Source organism: Heloderma suspectum, chromosome 5, assembly GCF_057233095.1.
Source record: "Heloderma suspectum isolate Gila_16-S chromosome 5, 16-S_ref, whole genome shotgun sequence".
Taxonomy (NCBI): Eukaryota; Metazoa; Chordata; class Lepidosauria; order Squamata; family Helodermatidae; genus Heloderma; species Heloderma suspectum.
In genome coordinates, this window is record NC_139462.1 from 123,696,809 (window position 1) to 123,716,184 (window position 19,376).

At 43.5% G+C, this 19,376-nt stretch overlaps 1 protein-coding gene across 8 annotated transcripts in view; it reads left to right on the forward strand.

The window, feature by feature from the left end:
- FKBP4 (FKBP prolyl isomerase 4) overlaps window positions 1-19,376 on the forward strand; it is an 84,896-nt gene that overhangs the window by 11,175 nt on the left and 54,345 nt on the right. For all 8 annotated transcript variants that reach the window (XR_014792514.1, XR_014792515.1, XR_014792516.1 and 5 more), the window contains exons 2-3: window positions 1,031-1,175; window positions 7,025-7,167. Coding sequence is in view for 2 of the 8 variants with exons in the window: in XM_084859957.1 (XP_084716083.1) it covers window positions 1,031-1,175; window positions 7,025-7,167 (288 nt within the window). In the remaining 6 variants the exon portion in view is untranslated. The remainder of the gene's footprint in view (window positions 1-1,030; window positions 1,176-7,024; window positions 7,168-19,376) is intronic.

Here is a 19,376-nt window from a genome sequence, read left to right on the forward strand (position 1 = left end):
AACCTGTGAAATATTCATTGGTCATTGCTTAATGAAGCAACTAGCTTTGTGAAGGGAGGGGATTGACTGCTGTAAAGTTAGTTGGATTGTGGAAAGCATTAGCTTATTCCCAGAATAGCTACTTGTCCCATTATGACTGGGGTTCAAATCTCTATCTGCCATGAAGCTCACTGGGTGATCTTGTAGTAGCTTAACCTCAGAATGGCTATGTCACAGGGTTAAATGAGGAACACCCCAAAAGTACAAAGCACAACTTTGCAGTTTTCTCCTTTTTATATAAAAGCCACTTCCCAGTTGGTGTGGACAATGTTCTGACTTGATATAAGGCAGTTTCATATATGTAACTCCTGAACAGCACAAAACTGGAATGAAAACATTGCTGCAAATCTGCACTGAAGATTATAACAAAGGAAAGATCTCTGTTCCTTGTAAAGAAAAAAGGGGTGAGTGTAGGGTTATTGGTTTCTTTAACATGCTTTAATGAATTTGTCCTCACAACTTTCTTGTGAAGTAGACCTGATCACAAAGTACCATTTCTAGCTATGTGATGGCCACTTTGTGACTCCTGTTATCTTTTCCTAAACCATACTTCCTGTGCCGTCTGTTTTAACTTACAGGTACTGTTTGCTACAGTCAAGAGTGTAAACGGCTACCTGTTGTTGTTTTTAAATGTATGCAAGCAGGCCTAATACATAGGAAAGATTCACAGGGGAAACAGAATCTGGGACAACCAGAAATGTATAAAAAATCTATTAAAGTCGTGTTTGTTTTTTTAAGAACAGGAAATATAGGTTTGCACTCTATGTTTAAGAATAGCAAAGTGTGATCTTGTGATATTTGCTGATTGAATAAAATGCTATAAGTAGTAAAAGTAGCACTATTGCCATGTGAAGCTGTGAAATCTCACTTCTCTTTTTTCTAACAGACCTATTGTTGCCTCTTAGGGAAATGTAATAAATAAATAAATAAATAAATAATAGTGTGGCTTCCTAGTAATTCAGATAAATATTGTTTTGTTTTTTCTTCACAGATTATCAAGAAAGAAGGAATAGGGACAGAATCTCCCATGATAGGTGATAAAGTGACCGTTCACTATAGTGGGTGGCTTCTAGATGGCACAAAATTTGATTCAAGCCGGGACAGAAAGGACAAGTTCTCATTTGACTTCGGGAAAGGTAGTGTGTTCTGTGCCTGGTACATAATAACATGATCTGTTAACAGTATTTTGAAAATGATGCATAGCATACTCCATACTGAACAATAATTCCCTTCTTAACTTACAGTGTTAGTGCTCCTTGTGCTCAACATTTTCATCAAGAATTTTCTTCTCGTTATAGAAAATAATTTAATGCTGTCATGTGTTCCACAAATACAGTTGAGAAGATGCGTGACCTGGTTCACACAACACAACAACCCAAGATGGATTTCTCCAAGATGGATTTCTCCTTGAAGCCTTGTTTGCTTCAGGGTGGCTTGTTGTGACATCCGAACCTGGTGTGCAGTTTCCTCAGTGTGGTTTGTTAACCATGCACAAGCCACAGTAACTGGGCTCACTCAGCACAACAACTCACACTCAGGGTTGAGTGTGGGTTGTGGTTGAACCGTGGGTTGTTGTGTTGTGTGAACCCAACCGCACTAACAAACCATGGTTTGTTAACCATAAACAACCCATGGTTCACAACCCAACAACAAACCATGGGCTCTCTTCCTAGGTTGTTTGTGGATAAAATTCACACAACACAACAATCCGCATTTCAACGACAACCCACAGTTCAACGACAGCCCACAGTTCAGTGACAACCCACATTCAACCCACACTCCGTCTTCAATGTGGGTTCTCGTGTTGTGTAAACCCAGCCCCTGAGAACCCATGGCTTGTTGCTGTGTTGTTCAGGGTGGCTTTTTTTCAGAGTGGGTTGTGGTGACGTGCGAGCTGGCATTATGGTGTGTTGGAAAGGACTACTGAACTGCCTGGCAAGAGCAGCAAAAGATGAGGTTGCTGCTTGTGATCTCGCTAATGATATTCCCTCTCTATTACATCTTGAAATGGCAGCAGTCAGTTTATTCCTCTGCTTCATCGTCTTCCTAGATAGCAATGCTTTTTTTCACCTTGGGGAGATTTGTGCAAATTTAACTTCTTAAAAAAATCTTTTGGGAAATATGCGCAACTTCGCTAAAATGCAGTAACTACTGCCATTATGTGCAGTAGTTACTGTGCTTGAACAAATTTGCACAAATCTCAACAAACGTTTCTTAAAAAGTTAAATTTATGCAAATCTCACCGAAGGTGGGGGGAAAATGCTACAAAACAAACTCTGTTCTGCCAGTGGCAAACTCTGTTCTGCCATTTGTGGTCATTAGTGGAGTACCAGAGTAGGCTGTTGAGGTTGTGCTGCAAAGGCCCATGAGATACGTGCTGGGAGCGGGCAGGGGGAAACAAACTATGGCAAGCTGTAGAGCACCTGATCATCTTTTGGGAGTAATGTGAGTTAGCAAGCGAACAAACAACCGCCTGTAGCTTATTTTTATGGTGGCTTATCGTGAGATGCAAACTGGCCCAATAGCTCTTAAAAATGCACTTGCACCATAGTTATTTGTTGTTAGGACTCAATATCGGCCATTTTCACTCTGTTTGGCAGAAATGTACCAAGACAGGGTGATCAGTATAAATTGATAGGGTCAAGCTACACGTTACACATAATGAAGCTTCAGTGACCATTCTTTTTCTCATTTTTAAGAAGGATTTTGTTTTTTTAAGAAGAAAAAAAATCAAAGCACACAGTAGCCAGTGTTTTGTGAATATTTCAAAATATGCACAGTATCAGAAAATCCCAGATCAACAAAGATTACAATCCCAGAGCTATTTGTTTTGGGGATTTTTCCCTCTTCTCTCCCCATCTACCCAGAGTTTTAAAAAAAAACATACCTGAGCAGTATCCTATGCTGCTGCTGTGCTCCTGCTGGTTCCATTGTGCTTGTGTGACCCACTGCGTGTGCAGCAAGAACAAACACTTTCAACAGTAATTCTGGAATTACTCATTTCCGGAAAGGGACACATCAGCAGAGCAACCTTCTACAACCTCTGCTGACCCCCCAGTCTGGAAATGAGTGTTTTTGTTCATTTGTGATTGCTGCAGGATCTGCGAACTCTCCATTGCACCAGCTGTGGGTCCCGCTAGCACAGGGGCAGCATTTGATACTGCCCTCTGTGTTGTCATCATGTGTGAACTGGCCATTGCGTTAAGAGCTTTCCATGTTCACTCAAGCTCCAAAGTTCTGGGAAACTGCAGCTGTTAAGGGCCACAGAATAAACAGATGCCTTATTTAGGTAATATAGATATGGTATGATATCCTCTGCTGTGGTTAATTCCAGCTTCACCACTCACTACCTTGGAGCTAGATGGTTATCAGTGGCAGAGTGATGAACCTAAGTCCCGGATTTGTTGGTTCACTGTATTAGAGGCTATGCACCTGAAGTGATCATGCTTTGATTGCTGATATAGGAATCTTGCAACTTTTATCTCTTGAGGCATAAGTCAGTGCTGTCTCTCACTGGCCCAATTCTGTCAGCCCATTCTATTATTGGTGCTACACCATCCTCTCAGTTGAGAACCTGGGACAGCCTATTTGCTAGGAAAGATTGAGGATTTTCCACCTCCACTTTTTTCTTGACACCTTTACACCTAATTTTTTTCTGCCATTATATCTTTCTCCCGATCTTCAGAGTTAAGATATAGATCCTCATTATGTCAGTACAACCCTTTTATTTCTTTCTGCTCAGTTAAGCTGAGCTCCACAGCAGATTCTAATGTAGTTGACACTTTATTTAATTTATCCTCGATTATTTTTAAGTGATTATGAAGTAAAACTGTAAGATCTTGCAGATTAGAGCATGTCTGGTTCTGGCTTGCCTTGATCTCTTATAGAAGGGTTTGTTTGTCCCCCTTAGTTGCCAGCTCTTCTAACGCTGCGTTTAACACAGCAGCTTTCCTTTCTCCTCCTTCTGTACCTATTGTGGCTGCCATTTTGCTGTCTTCCTTCCCTGCAGCTGTTGTCTTTGATTGCAGCCTTTTAGGGGCAGCCAGCACCATGAACTTTTTCAATGTTTTGTGAGAGGTGTGTGGTCCTTCCCCACATTGTTCCTACCCATTTTTGCCACATTCTGCTGTTTTTTGGAACTCTTTGAAGCCTTTATTTTGGATTCAAAGGGAGGAGGGGAGGAGTGTTAAACATAGGCTAATCATCCCCCCATCCCCCAATTACCTTGTATATATATATGTGGTGTGTGTGTGTGTGTGTGTGTGTGTGTATGAGAGAGGGAGAGAGGCAGCTTTGGGTGGGGGCTATTTTGAGCATAGAAGTGGTGGGATGTCCACCACCAGCAACTATGCCATAGTTTTGCGCTTGACCGTACAGCAGTTTTACTTTTTGAGCTATCAGAAAGCATGTGAGTGACTGACTACTGATATGGATGACAACAAAGGTGGGTAAAAATGTTTTAAAATAATAACAATAACAACAACAACAACAACAACAACAATAATAATAATAATAATAATGGATTTTTAATTTTTAAATTGTTTTTTTAAACATTTAAATAAATTTTTAAACAGGGAGTATGTCCCTGTTGGTTCTGCTTGACCTCTCAGCGGCTGTTGATACCATCGACCATGGTATCCTTTTGGGCCGCCTCGCTGGGATGGGACTTGGAGGCACTGTTTTACAGTGGCTCCATTTCTTCTTGGAGGGGCAGACCCAGAAGGTAGTGCTGGGAGACTTATGTTCAACTCCCTGGCCATTGGCCTGTGGAGTTCCTCAGGGTTCTGTTTTGTCCCCCATGCTATTTACTGTATATATGAAACCACTGGGAGAGGTTGTCCAGAATTTTGGGGTTTGGTGTCACCAGTACGCTGATGACACCCAACTCTTCTTTTCCATCTAATTCCAAGGAAGCTATTGGGATGCTAAACCAGTGTCTATCGGCAGTAATGGGCTGGATGAGGGCAAACAAATTGAAGCTTAATCCAGACAAGACAGAGGTGCTCCTGGTCAGTCAAAAGGTAGATCAGAGAATAGGGATTCAGCTTGTGCTGGATGGGGTTACACTCCCCTGAAGACACAGGTTCGCAGCTTGGGCGTACTTCTGGATTCAGCCCTGAGCCTGGATGCCCAGGTTTTCAGCGGTGGCTGGGAGTGCACAGTTAAAGCTAGTGCGCCAGCTGCGCTTGTTCTTTGAGATGTCTGACTTGGCCACAGTGACGCATGCTTTAGTTCCATCCCATTTGGATTACTGTACCGCGCTCTACGTGGGGCTGCCTCTGAAGAGTGTTCAGAAACTTCAGCTGGTTCAAAGAGCTGCTGCCAGACTGTTGACTGGGGCTGGCTACAGGAGCATGCAACTCCCCTGCTAAAACAGCTTCACTGGCTCCCAGTTGGTTTCCGGGCACAATTCAAAGTGCTGGTTATGACCTATAAAGCCCTATACAGCTTGGGTCCAGGTTATCTGAAAGACCGTATTCTCCCCTATGAGCCTGCTTGTGCCCTGAGATCTTCAGGGAAGGCCCTTCTCATGGTCCTGCCACCGTCACAGGCTCGCCTGGTGGGAACATGGGAGAGGGCCTTCTCGGTGGCTGCCCTAAGGCTCTGGAACTCCCTTCCCAGGGAAGTAAGAGTGGCACCGTCCTTAGTATGTTTCCACAAGCAGGCAAAAATATTTTTGTTCCAGCAGGCTTTTGAGGATAGTTAGTCTGGGCCTGTGAGAATATGATGGATTGATACTATTGTTTATATTGTTGTTGTCTTTTAAAATTTTGATATTTTATACAATTTTAATACTATTGATGATTTAATTATATTTTTAGCTTTTGTATATTTCTATTTATATGTTTTAACTGTACAGGTTTTTAATGTTGTAAAGCCGCCTTGATTCCCAATATTGGGGAAAAGGCCGGTTATAAATAAATATAATAATAATTAAAAAATTAAAAAATGTTAAATGTCTTACTTAAAATACTAAAATACTCAAAAATAACATTACAATTAAATCTCATCATAAACATGCTAAACTTATACTTACAGTCTCATAAAAATGAAGTTACCTACCATTAAAATATGGGCATTAATTTCACTTTCTCAACTCATGAAAATGGCTCTGTCCTGCCTAACTACTGGTTCTTCCTTCTTGAAAGTTCTGGGCTTCCAGTTTCTCTGACTAAAGTCACACGTGCAAAGACACAAGCTAGATAGGATTGTTTTTCTGTGTGGTTGTGGAGTTGGGCCAAGCAAGGCAGAGGTGTTAGATAAGATGGAAAGACAATATAGCAAGGTTGATAAAAACTGATGTTTTAAAAAAATCAAAAAAATCAGATTTTAAATATTTTTTATTGGATTTTGTCCGCCCAGTAATTATCAGAACTGGCTCTGTCCTATCAGTCATGGACATTTAATTTTTGTTTCCTACTTTGTTTTTTGTGAGGCCAAGGCTGGACCAAGACAGAGTGAAGTAGAAAGAAGGAACTCTGGAAAGGAAAAGAGAAAACAAAATTGTGCAGTGTGCATCTTCCTTTATTCCCATACTAATGCTGCAATCCTGTACCCACCTACCTGGGAGTAAGCCCCATTGGACTCAATGGAACTTTTCTGAGGAGACACGTAGAGGATTGTGCTGTTAACCTCAAACTGTCTTAGGAAAGGAGGACCCTATATGGGAATGTTTTAAAGATATTCCTGCTATAGATAAAAAAGGAAAACATGCAAAATATGTACAGTGAGTCAAAGATGCAAAGATTGTTTATAAGAATGAAACACTGTAAATATTGTATTTACTTGTAAGTAAAATTAGTGGTCAGGTTGTTTAGGAAATATATGAAAACATTTCAGTGGGAAACCTTTTTCTTTCTTATTTAAATCATGCTTTAAGTCACTGATTTAAATAACATTGTTCTAAATCAGTCCACCCTGATGACAGTAACTTTTTTGCTTTTTTATAATGTGGCCATATTCTGTTTTTGTTCGTTTGCTTTAGGTGAAGTTATCAAAGCTTGGGATATTGCTGTGGGAACTATGAAAATTGGGGAACTTTGTCAAATTACCTGCAAACCTGAATATGCATATGGCTCTGCTGGCAGCCCCCCTAAGATACCTCCCAATGCTACATTAATTTTTGAGGTAAGTTTGAGATGGTATTCTTGCATCTTTATCATAGAATCATAGAATCATAGAATAGTAGGGTTGGAAGGGGCCTACAAGGCCATCGAGTCCAACCCCCTGCTCAATGCAGGAATCCAAGTCAGAGCATCCCTGACAAATGGCTGTCCAGCCTCGTCTTAAAGGCCTCCAGTGTGGGAGAGCCCACCACCTCCCCAGGTAATTGGTTCCATTGCCGTATTGCTCTGACACTCAGGAAGTTTTTCCTGATGTTCAGCCGGAATCTGGCTTCCTGTAACTTGAGCCCATTATTCCGTGTCCTGCACTCTGGGATGATCAAGAAGAGATCCTGGCCTTCTTCTCTGTGACAACCTTTCAAGTACTTGAAGAGTGCTATCATATCTCCCCTCAGTCTTCTCTTCTCAAGGCTAAACATGCCCAGTTCTTTCAGTCTCTCTTCATAGGGCTTTGTTTCCAGTCCCCTGATCATCTTTGTTGCCCTCCTTTGAACCCTCTCCAGCTTGTCTGCATCCTTCTTAAAGTGTGGTGCCCAGAACTGGACACAGTACTCCAGATGAGGCCTAACCAGTGCTGAGTAGAGGGGAACTAGTACTTCCCGGGATTTGGAAGCGATGCTTCTATTAATGCAGCCCAAAAGAGCATTTGCCTTTTTTGCAGCCACATCACATTGTTGGCTCATATTCAGCTTGTGATCGACGACAATTCCAAGATCCTTCTCGCTCGTAGTGTGGTTGAGCCACGTATCCCCCATCTTGTAACTGTGCATTTGGTTTCTTTTTCCTAGGTGCAGAACTTGGCATTTCTCCCTATTAAATGCCATTCTGTTGTTTTCTGCCCAGCGCTCCAGTCTATCCAGATCACTTTGAATTTTGTTTCTGTCTTCCAAAGTATTAGCTATCCCTCCCAATTTTGTGTCATCTGCAAATTTGATCAGCATTCCCTGCACCTCCTCCTCCAAGTCATTAATAAAAATGTTGAAGAGCACTGGGCCCAGGACTGAGCCCTGCGGTACCCCACTCGTTACCTCTCTCCAGCTTGAGAAGGTCCCATTGATAAGCACTCTTTGAGTCCGATTCTGTAGCCAACTGTGGATCCACATGATCGTTGTTTCATCTAGCCCACTTCGAGCAAGTTTGCTCATCAGGATATCATGGGGCACTTTGTCGAAAGCTTTGCTGAAGTCGAGGTATATGATGTCTACAGCATTCCCACGGTCTACAAGGGAGGTGACTTGATCAAAAAATGAGATCAGATTTGTCTGGCAGGACTTGTTTTTGACAAATCCATGTTGGCTTCGAGTAATCACGGCATTGTTGTCAAGGTGCTTCCAGATGGATTGCTTTATGATCTGCTCCAGAATTTTCCCAGGGATTGATGTCAGACTGACTGGTCTGTAGTTCCCAGGTTCCTCCTTTTTACCCTTTTTGAAGATAGGGACAACGTTAGCCCTCCTCCAGTCATCTGGCACTTCCCCGGTCCTCCATGATTTCTCAAAGAGAATAGACAGCGGTTCTGAGAGTTCTTCTGCCAGTTCCTTTATTACTCTAGGATGCAGTTCATCTGGCCCTGGAGATTTGAACTCATTCAAAGTAATTAGGTGTTCCTTGACCATATGCCTGTCGATCTCAAGCTGCAATCCTGCCCCTTCAGCCTGTACTTCGCCTTTGCCAGGGGGGTCATAGACCCTCTTTTGGGAGAAGACTGAGCCAAAGTAGGAATTGAGCACCTCTGCCTTTTCTTTGTCATCTGTTATCATTTTGCCATCCTTATTTAATAGCTGAACAACCATTTCTTTCCTCTGCCTTTTACTATGCACGTAGCTGAAGAAAGCCTTTTTGTTGTTTTTAGCATCCCTCGCTAACCTCACCTCGTTCTCCGCTTTAGCCTTCCTGACGCCATCCCTGCAATTCTGTGCTACCTGCCTGTACTCTTCCTTTGTTACTTGGCCTTCTTTCCACTTCCTATATGTGTCCTTTTTTGTTTTCAGGTCATCCCTAAGCTTTTTGTGAAGCCACATTGGCTTCTTCTGTTGTCTTCCACCTTTTCTTCTTGTTGGAATGGTTTGTGATTGTGCCTTGAGAATTTCCTTTTTTAAAAGTTCCCACCCATCTTGGACTCCTTTTCTCGCTAGCATTGTTTGCCATGGGACCTTACTGATGTTCTGAGTTTATTAAAATCAGCTTTCCTAAAATCCAGGGTACGCGTTTGAGTACACTCGGCTTTTGCTTCCCTTAGAACCAAGAACTCAAGTACAACATGGTCGCTTTCCCCCAGAGTTCCTGTAACTGCTGCTTTATCCACTAAGTCATCTCTGTTGGTTAGGATCAAGTCAAGGATAGCCGATCCTCTAGTTCCTTCCTCTACTTTCTTTAGGAGGAAGTTATCCGCCACACAAGTCAGGAATTTCCTGGAGGGGCCATGTTTTGCAGAATTTGTCTCCCAACAAATATCGGGGAAATTGAAGTCCCCCATTACTACTACATCATGCTTCCTTAAAACATTGGCTATTTGCTTTTCAAAAGTTTCATCCTTGGCTTCTCCTTGATTGGGTGGCCGATAGTAGACTCCGACCACCAGGTTCCTTTTATTCTTTGCTCCATTTATTTCAACCCAGATGCTCTCGATGGGGCTACCAAGCTCCTCCTCCTGTATTTCTGTGCAGAGATATGTATTTTTCACATACAGTGCAACCCCGCCTCCCTTTCTGTTCCTCCTGTTCTTTTTGAACAAGTTATATCCTTCAACTGCTGTATTCCAGTCATGAGAGTCATCCCACCAAGTCTCAGTTATACCTATCAAGTCATAATTTCCCTCCTGTATTAAGAGTTCAAGTTCGTTCTGTTTGTTTCCCATACTCTGGGCATTAGTATATAGACATGGAAGACCATGTGCTTCATAGTCTGGCTTTCTTCCTACATGTGTCTGAAGACTATTATTGGGCGCTATCAGCGCTGTTCTCTCCATCAGAAGCAAGGCAGCTGTTATCCCCTCTAGCTTTACATGCTTGCAAAGCTAAAGCTAAACAGTTTGTGCCAAATGCAGCAGATTCTAGGAATCCCTGTACCTCAGAATTGGGGCATGTTACTTGCCTGGTCAAAGCTGGACAAGTTTTGAAGAGTACAGGGCTACATAAGGAAGCTGAGTGAAAGGACTGATTCTGCAGTAAGAGTCGAGATCTGCAATAACACAGTGGGTGCAGGAGGCAGGGACAGGGGGAGGAATGAGACCCCCCATCCCTTCCTTTGCCCTTTATTGAGCTTCCACATACAAATATAAATTCTGCATGTTTTCATATATTTACTGATTTGCATAATTTTTCATAATTTATTGGACAAGGCATGGAGTTAAACCGGTCCATGATCACTGTGGCTTCAGAGACTTCACAGACATTGCTTGCATATTTTCAGCCTATCTTTGCAACTATTTAAAAAAATAATGGAAACTGAAATTCTCAAGCTGCTTTCTTTATTTTGAAATGAGGGATCAGAGGCTGGGGAACCAACATGAATGGGTTGTCAGTTATCAATTGTCAGATTATATGCTATAAACATTAACCCCTCCTAGTAAGTTGCTTTTAACTAACCTATATAAACTACGTCTTTCCAGACTTTGGGTTGAATCAAGATAATGGATCTACTCTGAGTATGACTAAGTCTGGATCCAACCCTGCAAGTTTAACTGCTCCTATTCTGTTTCCCAGTACCTGAGTAATTTCCCTACTCTGCATATCCTTAAATGCACACAAATAGGCAGAGAGGAGTCAGTGGGCAGTATCCAATACTTCCTGCATGCTAGTGGGACCTACCACTAGTGCAATGGGAACCTAGCGGTGCACGAAGCAGTCAGAAACCAATATAGAAGGGAGCTCTTCTGACCTGTCGCATTCCAGAAACAAAGTGTTTCTGCTCATTTCTGGGGTTCCTTCAGGGAGTGCTAAGTTCCTGTTGCACTCACAGTGGGTCCCAATGGAATCAGCAGAGGCGCAGCAGCAGTATTGGATACTGCCCATTATCCAGTACTTGACCATCATCATTGTAGCCTTCTCTCTGAATGTTTGGAATGTAAGTCTTGCTGGCTTCACATAACAGACTCTGACAGTGTTGAACTCTGGGGCTCTTTATTCTGTGCAGTCTTATTTATTCTTCACACTTCTGTGCAGTCATGCCCCCTTCACTGTCTGCCCACTCAAGTTGTTTTTCCCCCCTCCTTCTCCTCAATCTGCTTTCCTCTGTAACCTTATCTATCATTCTTTCCAACAGTGTTTTGTTTTTACCCTTTCCAGTTGTCATTCCCCACCCTCCCAAACAACATTCTCTTCATGGTAACCAGCAACTCTCAGGAGCCTACCACTTTGGTTCTGCCTTCCAGCTGGCCACTCCCTGTGCAAAGTTTATTACAAGAGGTTTGGTGTACAGCATTGTTTTCAAATTGTGGGTGTGTAAGTCTGCTGGAAGATGGGTGCAACATTCCATGGAAGGAGAGTGTCCTGCAACAGGCAAAGCTAGAGGCCCTTTTTTCCTAGCACGGAGGTGTAGCATTGCAGCCACCCAATTGCTTTGCTAACTATTGAAGCTGCAGAGAGAGTATGGGAGCTTATGACTATAGCAGCTCCTCCCTGTTCTTTCCCCTTTCTCTGGCTGGTTGGTTTTAGGAGGGAGTCTTGAGATATCTGTTCTATTCCTATTCTAATGGCATTGTTGGATTAGTGCTCCAGGGTGCCTTAGACACTCTGCGGTAGGCTGCATGACTGCAGCTGTAAGCAAGGATTGTGAGTGTTTGCCTGCTGAAGAAATGACTGCCAGTGGCTTCAGGGACGGGAGCATAGAAAGCAGAGATAACGTTTGAAGGGGGGTTGCATTCAAAACATTTGAAAAATGTTGATGTACAGCTGTGTGAATGTATTGCAGTTTAGTGAGCTGCAGCTGTATGTCTGGGAAGAAAAGTGTAGATGTTGAAATTGAAGGAGCCTGTACATTGTATGCATTACTAGGGCTGCTCTCTCCAGGATATAGTAACTGTTAAGGAGGCATCTCTGTATAGATCAGGGAAAGACAATTCGCAACCCATGGGCTGGGTCCAGCCCTCAGAGACATTTTCTCTGCTAGCTGTCAACTGGACCATATTTTAATTAAATTGTGGTTTTAAACAATCTTTAAAGAAAATCTTACCTATAAAGTGGCAACAACTTAATTATGAAGTTGGATCACTGGGATGGACCATTATTTTTTGCAATAAACTATTTTCCTCCTCCCCCCACCCCCCCACCACTATCTGCAGAATAAAGTGGAACCTGAGAATACAGAAGGTGGTGATCCTTGTTATAGGTCATGAATGAGGGAGCAACAGAGGCTGCCTGAAATTGGTCTAGTAGAGTAGGTGCTGGACTTTTAATGCCTACAGACAGAATGACTTTGTGGTTCTCTGTTGCTTTAATCATTCCAGTGTATTCTGTGACCTCTCCCAGGGTGGCCTTCAAGAAGATTGTCTACTATCTTCAGTCAGCCATTTCATTCTAAGCAAATCCAGTTATTATAACAACGATGATATGTACTTTTTAATCTCTTCTGCTCCCCATGAGCCCATAGTTGACTATAGGTGGAACAGTCAGTTGTTTTCACAATGCTGGGAACAGAATTTCCAGTTCATATCAAATAAGGCCACTAAGTTCGTTTTATGTATTCAGCAAAGGTGCTTAGTTGACCGATGCCAGTGTTGAGAGCCAGTGTGGTGTAGTGTTGGACTGGGAGTTGGGAGATCTGGGTTCTAGTCCCCACTTGGCCATGGAAGCTCACTGGGTGACTTTGAGCCAGTCACAGACTCTCAGCCCAACCTGCTTCACAGGGCTGTTGTTTTGAGGATAAAACGGAGGAGGAGGATTATGTACACCGCCTTGGGTTTCTTGAGGAGGAAGAAAGGCAGAATATAAATGAAATGAATGAATGAAATGATGCTGTAGGACATGCTGGCTGGGGATGATGGGAGTTGTAATCCAACTCATCTGGAAGACATCGGACTGGGGAAGACTGTTATATAATATGAGAGAAAGAAGCAGGCAGGCATCACATCAAAGTCATTTTTGTACCGTGGCTGTAACTGCTAATAATTAACGTTTATTTAAACCTTGCATGCCATTTTTGACAGTATTTATCTGTTACTGGGGTCAAACTAACCCCTTTAATGTCCCAGCTGGAAATAAAGTTAATGATTAATTTCAGAACGTCTCTTAACATAAAATAGGGGTTCTCAAACTTTCTACCCGCAAAATGGCAGATGAAGGCAGAGTTTGGCATAATCAGCTGGCAATTACTGACGTAATTTTCTATTTGAAAAAAACCAAAAAACCCAAGAAGAGTTCCCGGATTTCAGAAAAAAGCCCATGGTTTGGCTCGCAAATGCAAGCCAAGCTGGGTGCTCGAGGGAACTCCCAACGAGCCTAAAAAGGGCCGGATTTCCCTGCAACGGCCATCCCTACAACCTGCATTCCCTTGAGGGCTTGAATCCTCAGAGCCCTTACTCCAGTTACCCTCCTTGAACTCTGCTGCACTTTATCTTGAGTAAGCATGTATGGGATCAGAGTGCAAGTCCCCCTCAAAAACAAACCAAAAAAAGGGCAGAGAATCCCAGCAATGGATGTTGTGAAAAAGGGCAGGGTGAGGGGAGTAGAAGGCAGGAGAGAAACCCAGAAGTGGATGTTGGAGGAAAGGAGGGAGTGAGGAACTAGAGGGAGGAGAGAAATGAAGGTTGGAGGGAAGATGAGGGGGAATAGGAAGAAAGAGAGAAGCCCAGACGTCCTTAATGTGTGCACCAACCCCAAATAAGCTTTAGACCTTATAATGGGGATTGTTAATATGCAGTTCTGTGTGCATGAAATGTTTAAATAAAACTATTTGATTCTTTGTTGAACGGAAGGTTATTTTGTAAAGCAAAATGGGTTTTGACTTTTAAAGGTGATTTTTTATTTTGAAAGTTAAATCACTGTGGGGTTGGACATTGTTGGCTTTTAACTTGTCATACATAAGGAGAAGGCAAACATGTTTTCTTCTAGAGTACAGAACAGAGTATTCTTTGTGGTCTCTGTGCATCATACATATGGGCTCTGTGCCTTTGCGGAGCCTCAATTCGGGAAACTTGTATAGCTAAGGATAATTTTTGCGGGAGCCCTCCCCCTACCGCACATGTCCCCAGCTGGTTTCCACCCAACTATGCAGTTCTCTTGCACCCACCTTACTGGTTGCTTCATAGGGATCTTCATCTTGTGATTTAGCTTTTTTGACTGCATTACTGGGGGTTTTCTCTCATTTCTCTGTTTTCCCAATCTATCACTTTTTTCTCTCTATAGTAAAAAAAAAAAAAAAAAGCATTTTTTTGTTCACAATCTTTGATCGCTGTGTTGTCATGGGGCGTATGGCCTTAAAGGCCCCTTTCCGCAAATATGTTTGTTGCAGTAAGCTGCCTCCAACGGATGGACATTTCCTCTTCCTGCTTTGCTTGCAGGAGGCTCATGTAGTTGAGACCTGTCCCCATTGTCAAGGGTTCACTAAGCAAGCCCAGAGGAGCAGGTTGGACAGAAGAAGCTCTCCTCTGGAAGAAGGCTTTAGAGGCCGTAGATACTCAGAAGGCACAGAATCTGCGGACCAGGGGACCATCACCTGGACCCACTAGAATGTCTTTCCTTAAGCCTACTTCACCATGTCCTTCGACTCTAGACATGGGTCGAAAGGACCCTCCAACTCTGGGCCATTCTCTGGCAATCATCGCTGCTAGAAAATTGTCTAAAAAGATGAGAACTCCAAAGCCTGCTTTGGAGGAGCAAAAGAAAAATAAGGATTCCAAAAAAATTGTGTGACTTGGAACCTGAAACCTCCATGCCAGTGCCTCTGCCACTATTGAATTCGCCAGTATCGACGACTGCATCAATATTGGTACCGAGGCTGGAACCTATGCGTACGGTGTTGACCTCCAAAGGCAAGATTAAAGACACCTCTCCGATATGAGAAGGGCATAGTCCCAGTTCCAGAGCTCAGCTACCACATATTCCCCACCTGCCTAGGGAGTATGGAGATTTCTTCTGAATTGGTCTGGTCAGGGAGGAACATAGGAAGACACTATGGACCAGATACTTGTGAGAGGTCTCACTCTCCATGTACAGAGCGGGATCGATATTTTGATAGGTCTCTGCCACCTATCAGTTTCCAAAGTGGCAGTATTGTCGAGACCAAGACATGTATTATGACCATACCAGGTACCTCAGTGTGACATCACCCCAGTACCGGCCTTCTCCTTCGATGTCCTTATCATGTCCTCTGGTGGAGAGTTCTTCTTTTCTTCTTCCAGTGCCTCCACAGTCTTCTTCCCTTTTTTAGGTTTGTCCATCTCAGGCATCAAGCGTGCAGCCAGCAGAGGTACATGGAACTGCTTCTCTGAACCCCCACTACCATTTTCTCCCTCTTTGATACAGGAGCTACAGGAGGAGAGATTGCTCAGTCCTATGGTGCTTCCTCACTCTGTTGAGGACTACCAATCAGATTCAACCTCATTCTCTTCAGTACCACTGTCGATTTCATCCCCTGAGGATGTAGTGGGCACTCAGGATAGAGCATCTCCTTCAGAATACATGGGGAATTTCACAGATCAGGTGCTCAGAATGGTGCAGTCATTAGGGTTTGATGTTCAACCAGCTGAGCGTATACAGCACCTGATTTTCAGCACGATGTATATCGAACCATCTACCCCGCTGGCAATTCGGTTTTTACCTACTCTTCTGCAAACAGTCCAGCAATTCTGCAAACAGTCCTGGAAGGCACCTTCATCCATGACACCAACATTGAAGCGCCTTAAGTCTATGTACCAAGTACAAGAGAAAGATGCGGGATTTCTCTTTGCATACCCAAGACCCAACTCAATTATAGTAGAATCTTCTCAAGGAAGATCACAGAAAGTCCATGCATCACCTGTGGACAAAGAAGGTCCCAGATTAGATCTGTTGGGTCAGTGACTGTACTCATTAGCAGCATTAGGTCTTCGGGTGGCTAATTACCAAGCCACTACGTTGCGCTATTGATTGTTCTTATGGGAGAAAATTAGCTCCGCATGTGATTATCTCCCAGATGGCCAGAGGGAACTGGCAAGAGTTTTTCAGGCCCTTAAGCTTTCAAGGCAGCAGATTTTTTCAAGGCAGCAGATTTTTTTCAGGCCCTTAAGCTTTCAAGGCAGCAGGCAACATGACCAGACATCAGGCAGGCTGTGATGCCAAGGCTGTGGTCGGTGCAGTTGCGTTCAGGGGGTGTGCCTGGTTACAGGTCTAATAATGCAAAGATGGATGAGGCAATGGACACTGTCCAGAAAACTAAGTCAACTCCTAAGAAAATGGGCCTCAGACAGCAACAGTCATCCTATAGACTTCATAAAGGGTTCTGTCAGCAACTCCCAGGCACGTCAGCCTTCGGACCATGCTTTTTGATACCACCGCTGCAGCAGCAAAGAAGGGAATCCACCTCCAGTCAGTTTCACCAGGCCTGTGGAATATCTGATAATGCCACCAGACAGCAAGTTTGACTCACCCACTCTGTTTCTTTGTCCTCCCTTCCTGACCCCCTGTGTTTGGTACTCTTCTGTCTCACTTCCTTCCAACTTGGACTATGATAACATCAGACTCTTGGTTCCCAAATATCATCCAACATGGTACCAGAATAGAATTTAACGTCTTCCCTCCCATGGCTTCAATACGTGTTATAATATGTGTGTCAGAGATGCTGCAATCTGAAATGGAGTTTCTTCTGCCTTCTTCAACGGAGGTATACAGCGCATCATACCATTCCAGCAGTCCAGTGGGTCATGTGTCATCGTCCCATACCCCCCGGTATTTTACAGTTCCAAAACAGGATGGATGACATCTGATTCTGGATCTCAGGGACCTGAATTTGTTCATTATCCCCAGAAAGTTCTGGATGACCACTTTGCACTCCTCAGTCGGGGAGTATGGTTTGCAGCTTTGGACCTCAAGGACACTTACTTCCACATTGCTATCGAACATTCGTACCAGAGATTCCTGCAATTCATCATAATTTCTAAGATGTTCCTGTTATAAATGCTACCGTTTGGAATGGCCACCATCCTGAGGGTCTTCGCCAAATGCATGGCAGTGGTATGTGCACATCTCTACATCCAAGGGTCAAGATCTACCCATACCTAGATAACTGGCTAACTGTAGCCTCTTCCCCGTACCCATCTTTTTCGAGCCATAGTGATAGTTCACAACCTTCTGGGGTCGTTGGGCCCCTATATATCAATGAAGAAAAGTCCACACTGATCCTAACCCAAGTCATTCTGTTCATTGGAGCCATGTTAAATTCAGTATCAGGTCAGGCTTACCTTCCACATGATCAGGCATTGACTCTTGTCAAACTGGCCAAGGAACTATGCCTTCAGCACTGCATGGTAGTATTTACAGTTCAGCGTTTACAAGATCTGATGGCAGCAACTGTCTACGTGTGAATGAGATTGTTACTGAATTGGTTCCTTTATGTATTCGACAGTACCACTGACGCCGCTTGGTTCTGACTGGTCCTGCGCCCTTCTCAGTCCCATGTGCTCGTGACTGACACTTCCCTATTAGGTTGGGAAGCTCATTGTGGTCCCCTTCGAATACAGGAACATTGGTCGATGAAAGAAAGCAGCATTATATCAACTTTCTCAAGTTTTTGGCCGTGGGGAAAGCTCTTCTTGCTTTCAAAAAGGGTCTTTGGGACACACACACATCCAAATCCACTCAGACAATACTGCAGTGCTCTGGCACCTCAACAAACAAGAGGAGACACGTTCATCCTGACTGGTGGCGTTGACTGTCGACATTTTCGATTGGGCTATCCCTCAAGGTATCATGCTGATGGCACTCCATATTGTGGGCAAAGACAACATCCAAGCGGATGCACTGAGCCTGACTTGCCTGTCTTCTCATGATTGGCAGTTCTAAACATTACCACAAAGTGATCCAATCACAACAAGGAAATCAAAGAAAACATTACATGCCGTAGATGTCCACCGGCCATTGGCTTTCTGTAAATCCAGCACTGAGGCATTCTGAAAGACTCAACGTCTGTATGTTATGGGGGACCCAAGAAAGGGTTTCTGATATTGTTGCAAGGATTCACTTCCACTTCAGATAGTGCAGACTATATGGTTGGCTTATGAGATAGCTGGGCTAGAACTTTCTGACTCGACCTGGGGGGACTCCATGGGGGGCATAGCTGCATTGACAGCATTTGCACAAGGTATCTCCCTGCCAGACTTGTGTAAGGCTGCAACATGGGCAAAGCCATCAATGTTTATTACACACTAGAAGCTCGATGTTCAAGCTCAGTCAGACTGCACGTTTGGTCAAGCAGTTTTGTCTTCATTTCTACAGCAGGATACTGGCCCACCTCAGGGTCACCTTGTTAATCGCCCATACGTGTAATGCACAGAGACCATGAAGAAGAAAGGCCGGTTGCTTACCTGTAACTAGTTCTTTGAGTGGCCGTCTGTGCATTCACACAACCCATCCACCATCCCCGCGTCCGTGTCGGTACTGAGATGTGATATTTACCCTCGGCTTCGAGGCCATATTAGGCTGTCTCAAGGAACTGAGGGATTGGGTGGGAACCCACTAGGGACATGCACAGTGGGGGAGGGTTCCCGCCAAAGTGATCCTCAGTTATAGAAATTTCCTGAATCGAGGCTCCACGCAGGCGCAGAGCCTATATATGTGAATAAACAGATTACCACTTGAAGAGCTGCAGTTACAGGTAAGCAACCTGACTTTTTTGGGAGAGCTGAGAACTCATACATCCCAAGTACCTCTTTGAGGTCAGTATGATATGAGGCTGATTTCTCATTACAATTATACATTTGGATAGGAGATTTCTCTCTTCTCGAAGCTCAGTAATTTTTGTCCCTGAGCATTGTCTTATTGTATTTGGTGGAATCTTGAAATATCTTCAAGGAAGCTTTTTCACTGAAGACCAGACCAGATGCTGTATTGTACTGATGCAAATGTGCAGACACAATTGTTTCATGTAACTTTGTCCCAATAACGTCTCTCTTAAGAATGTGATGCTGGATATTTTTTGTCATTCCTGCTCATATAACAGTGACAGCTTCACATTATTTGTCAGGAAAGGGGTCCCCATGTTCTAGAATGCTTTCCTTTATCTCTGAAATATTGTTGAACA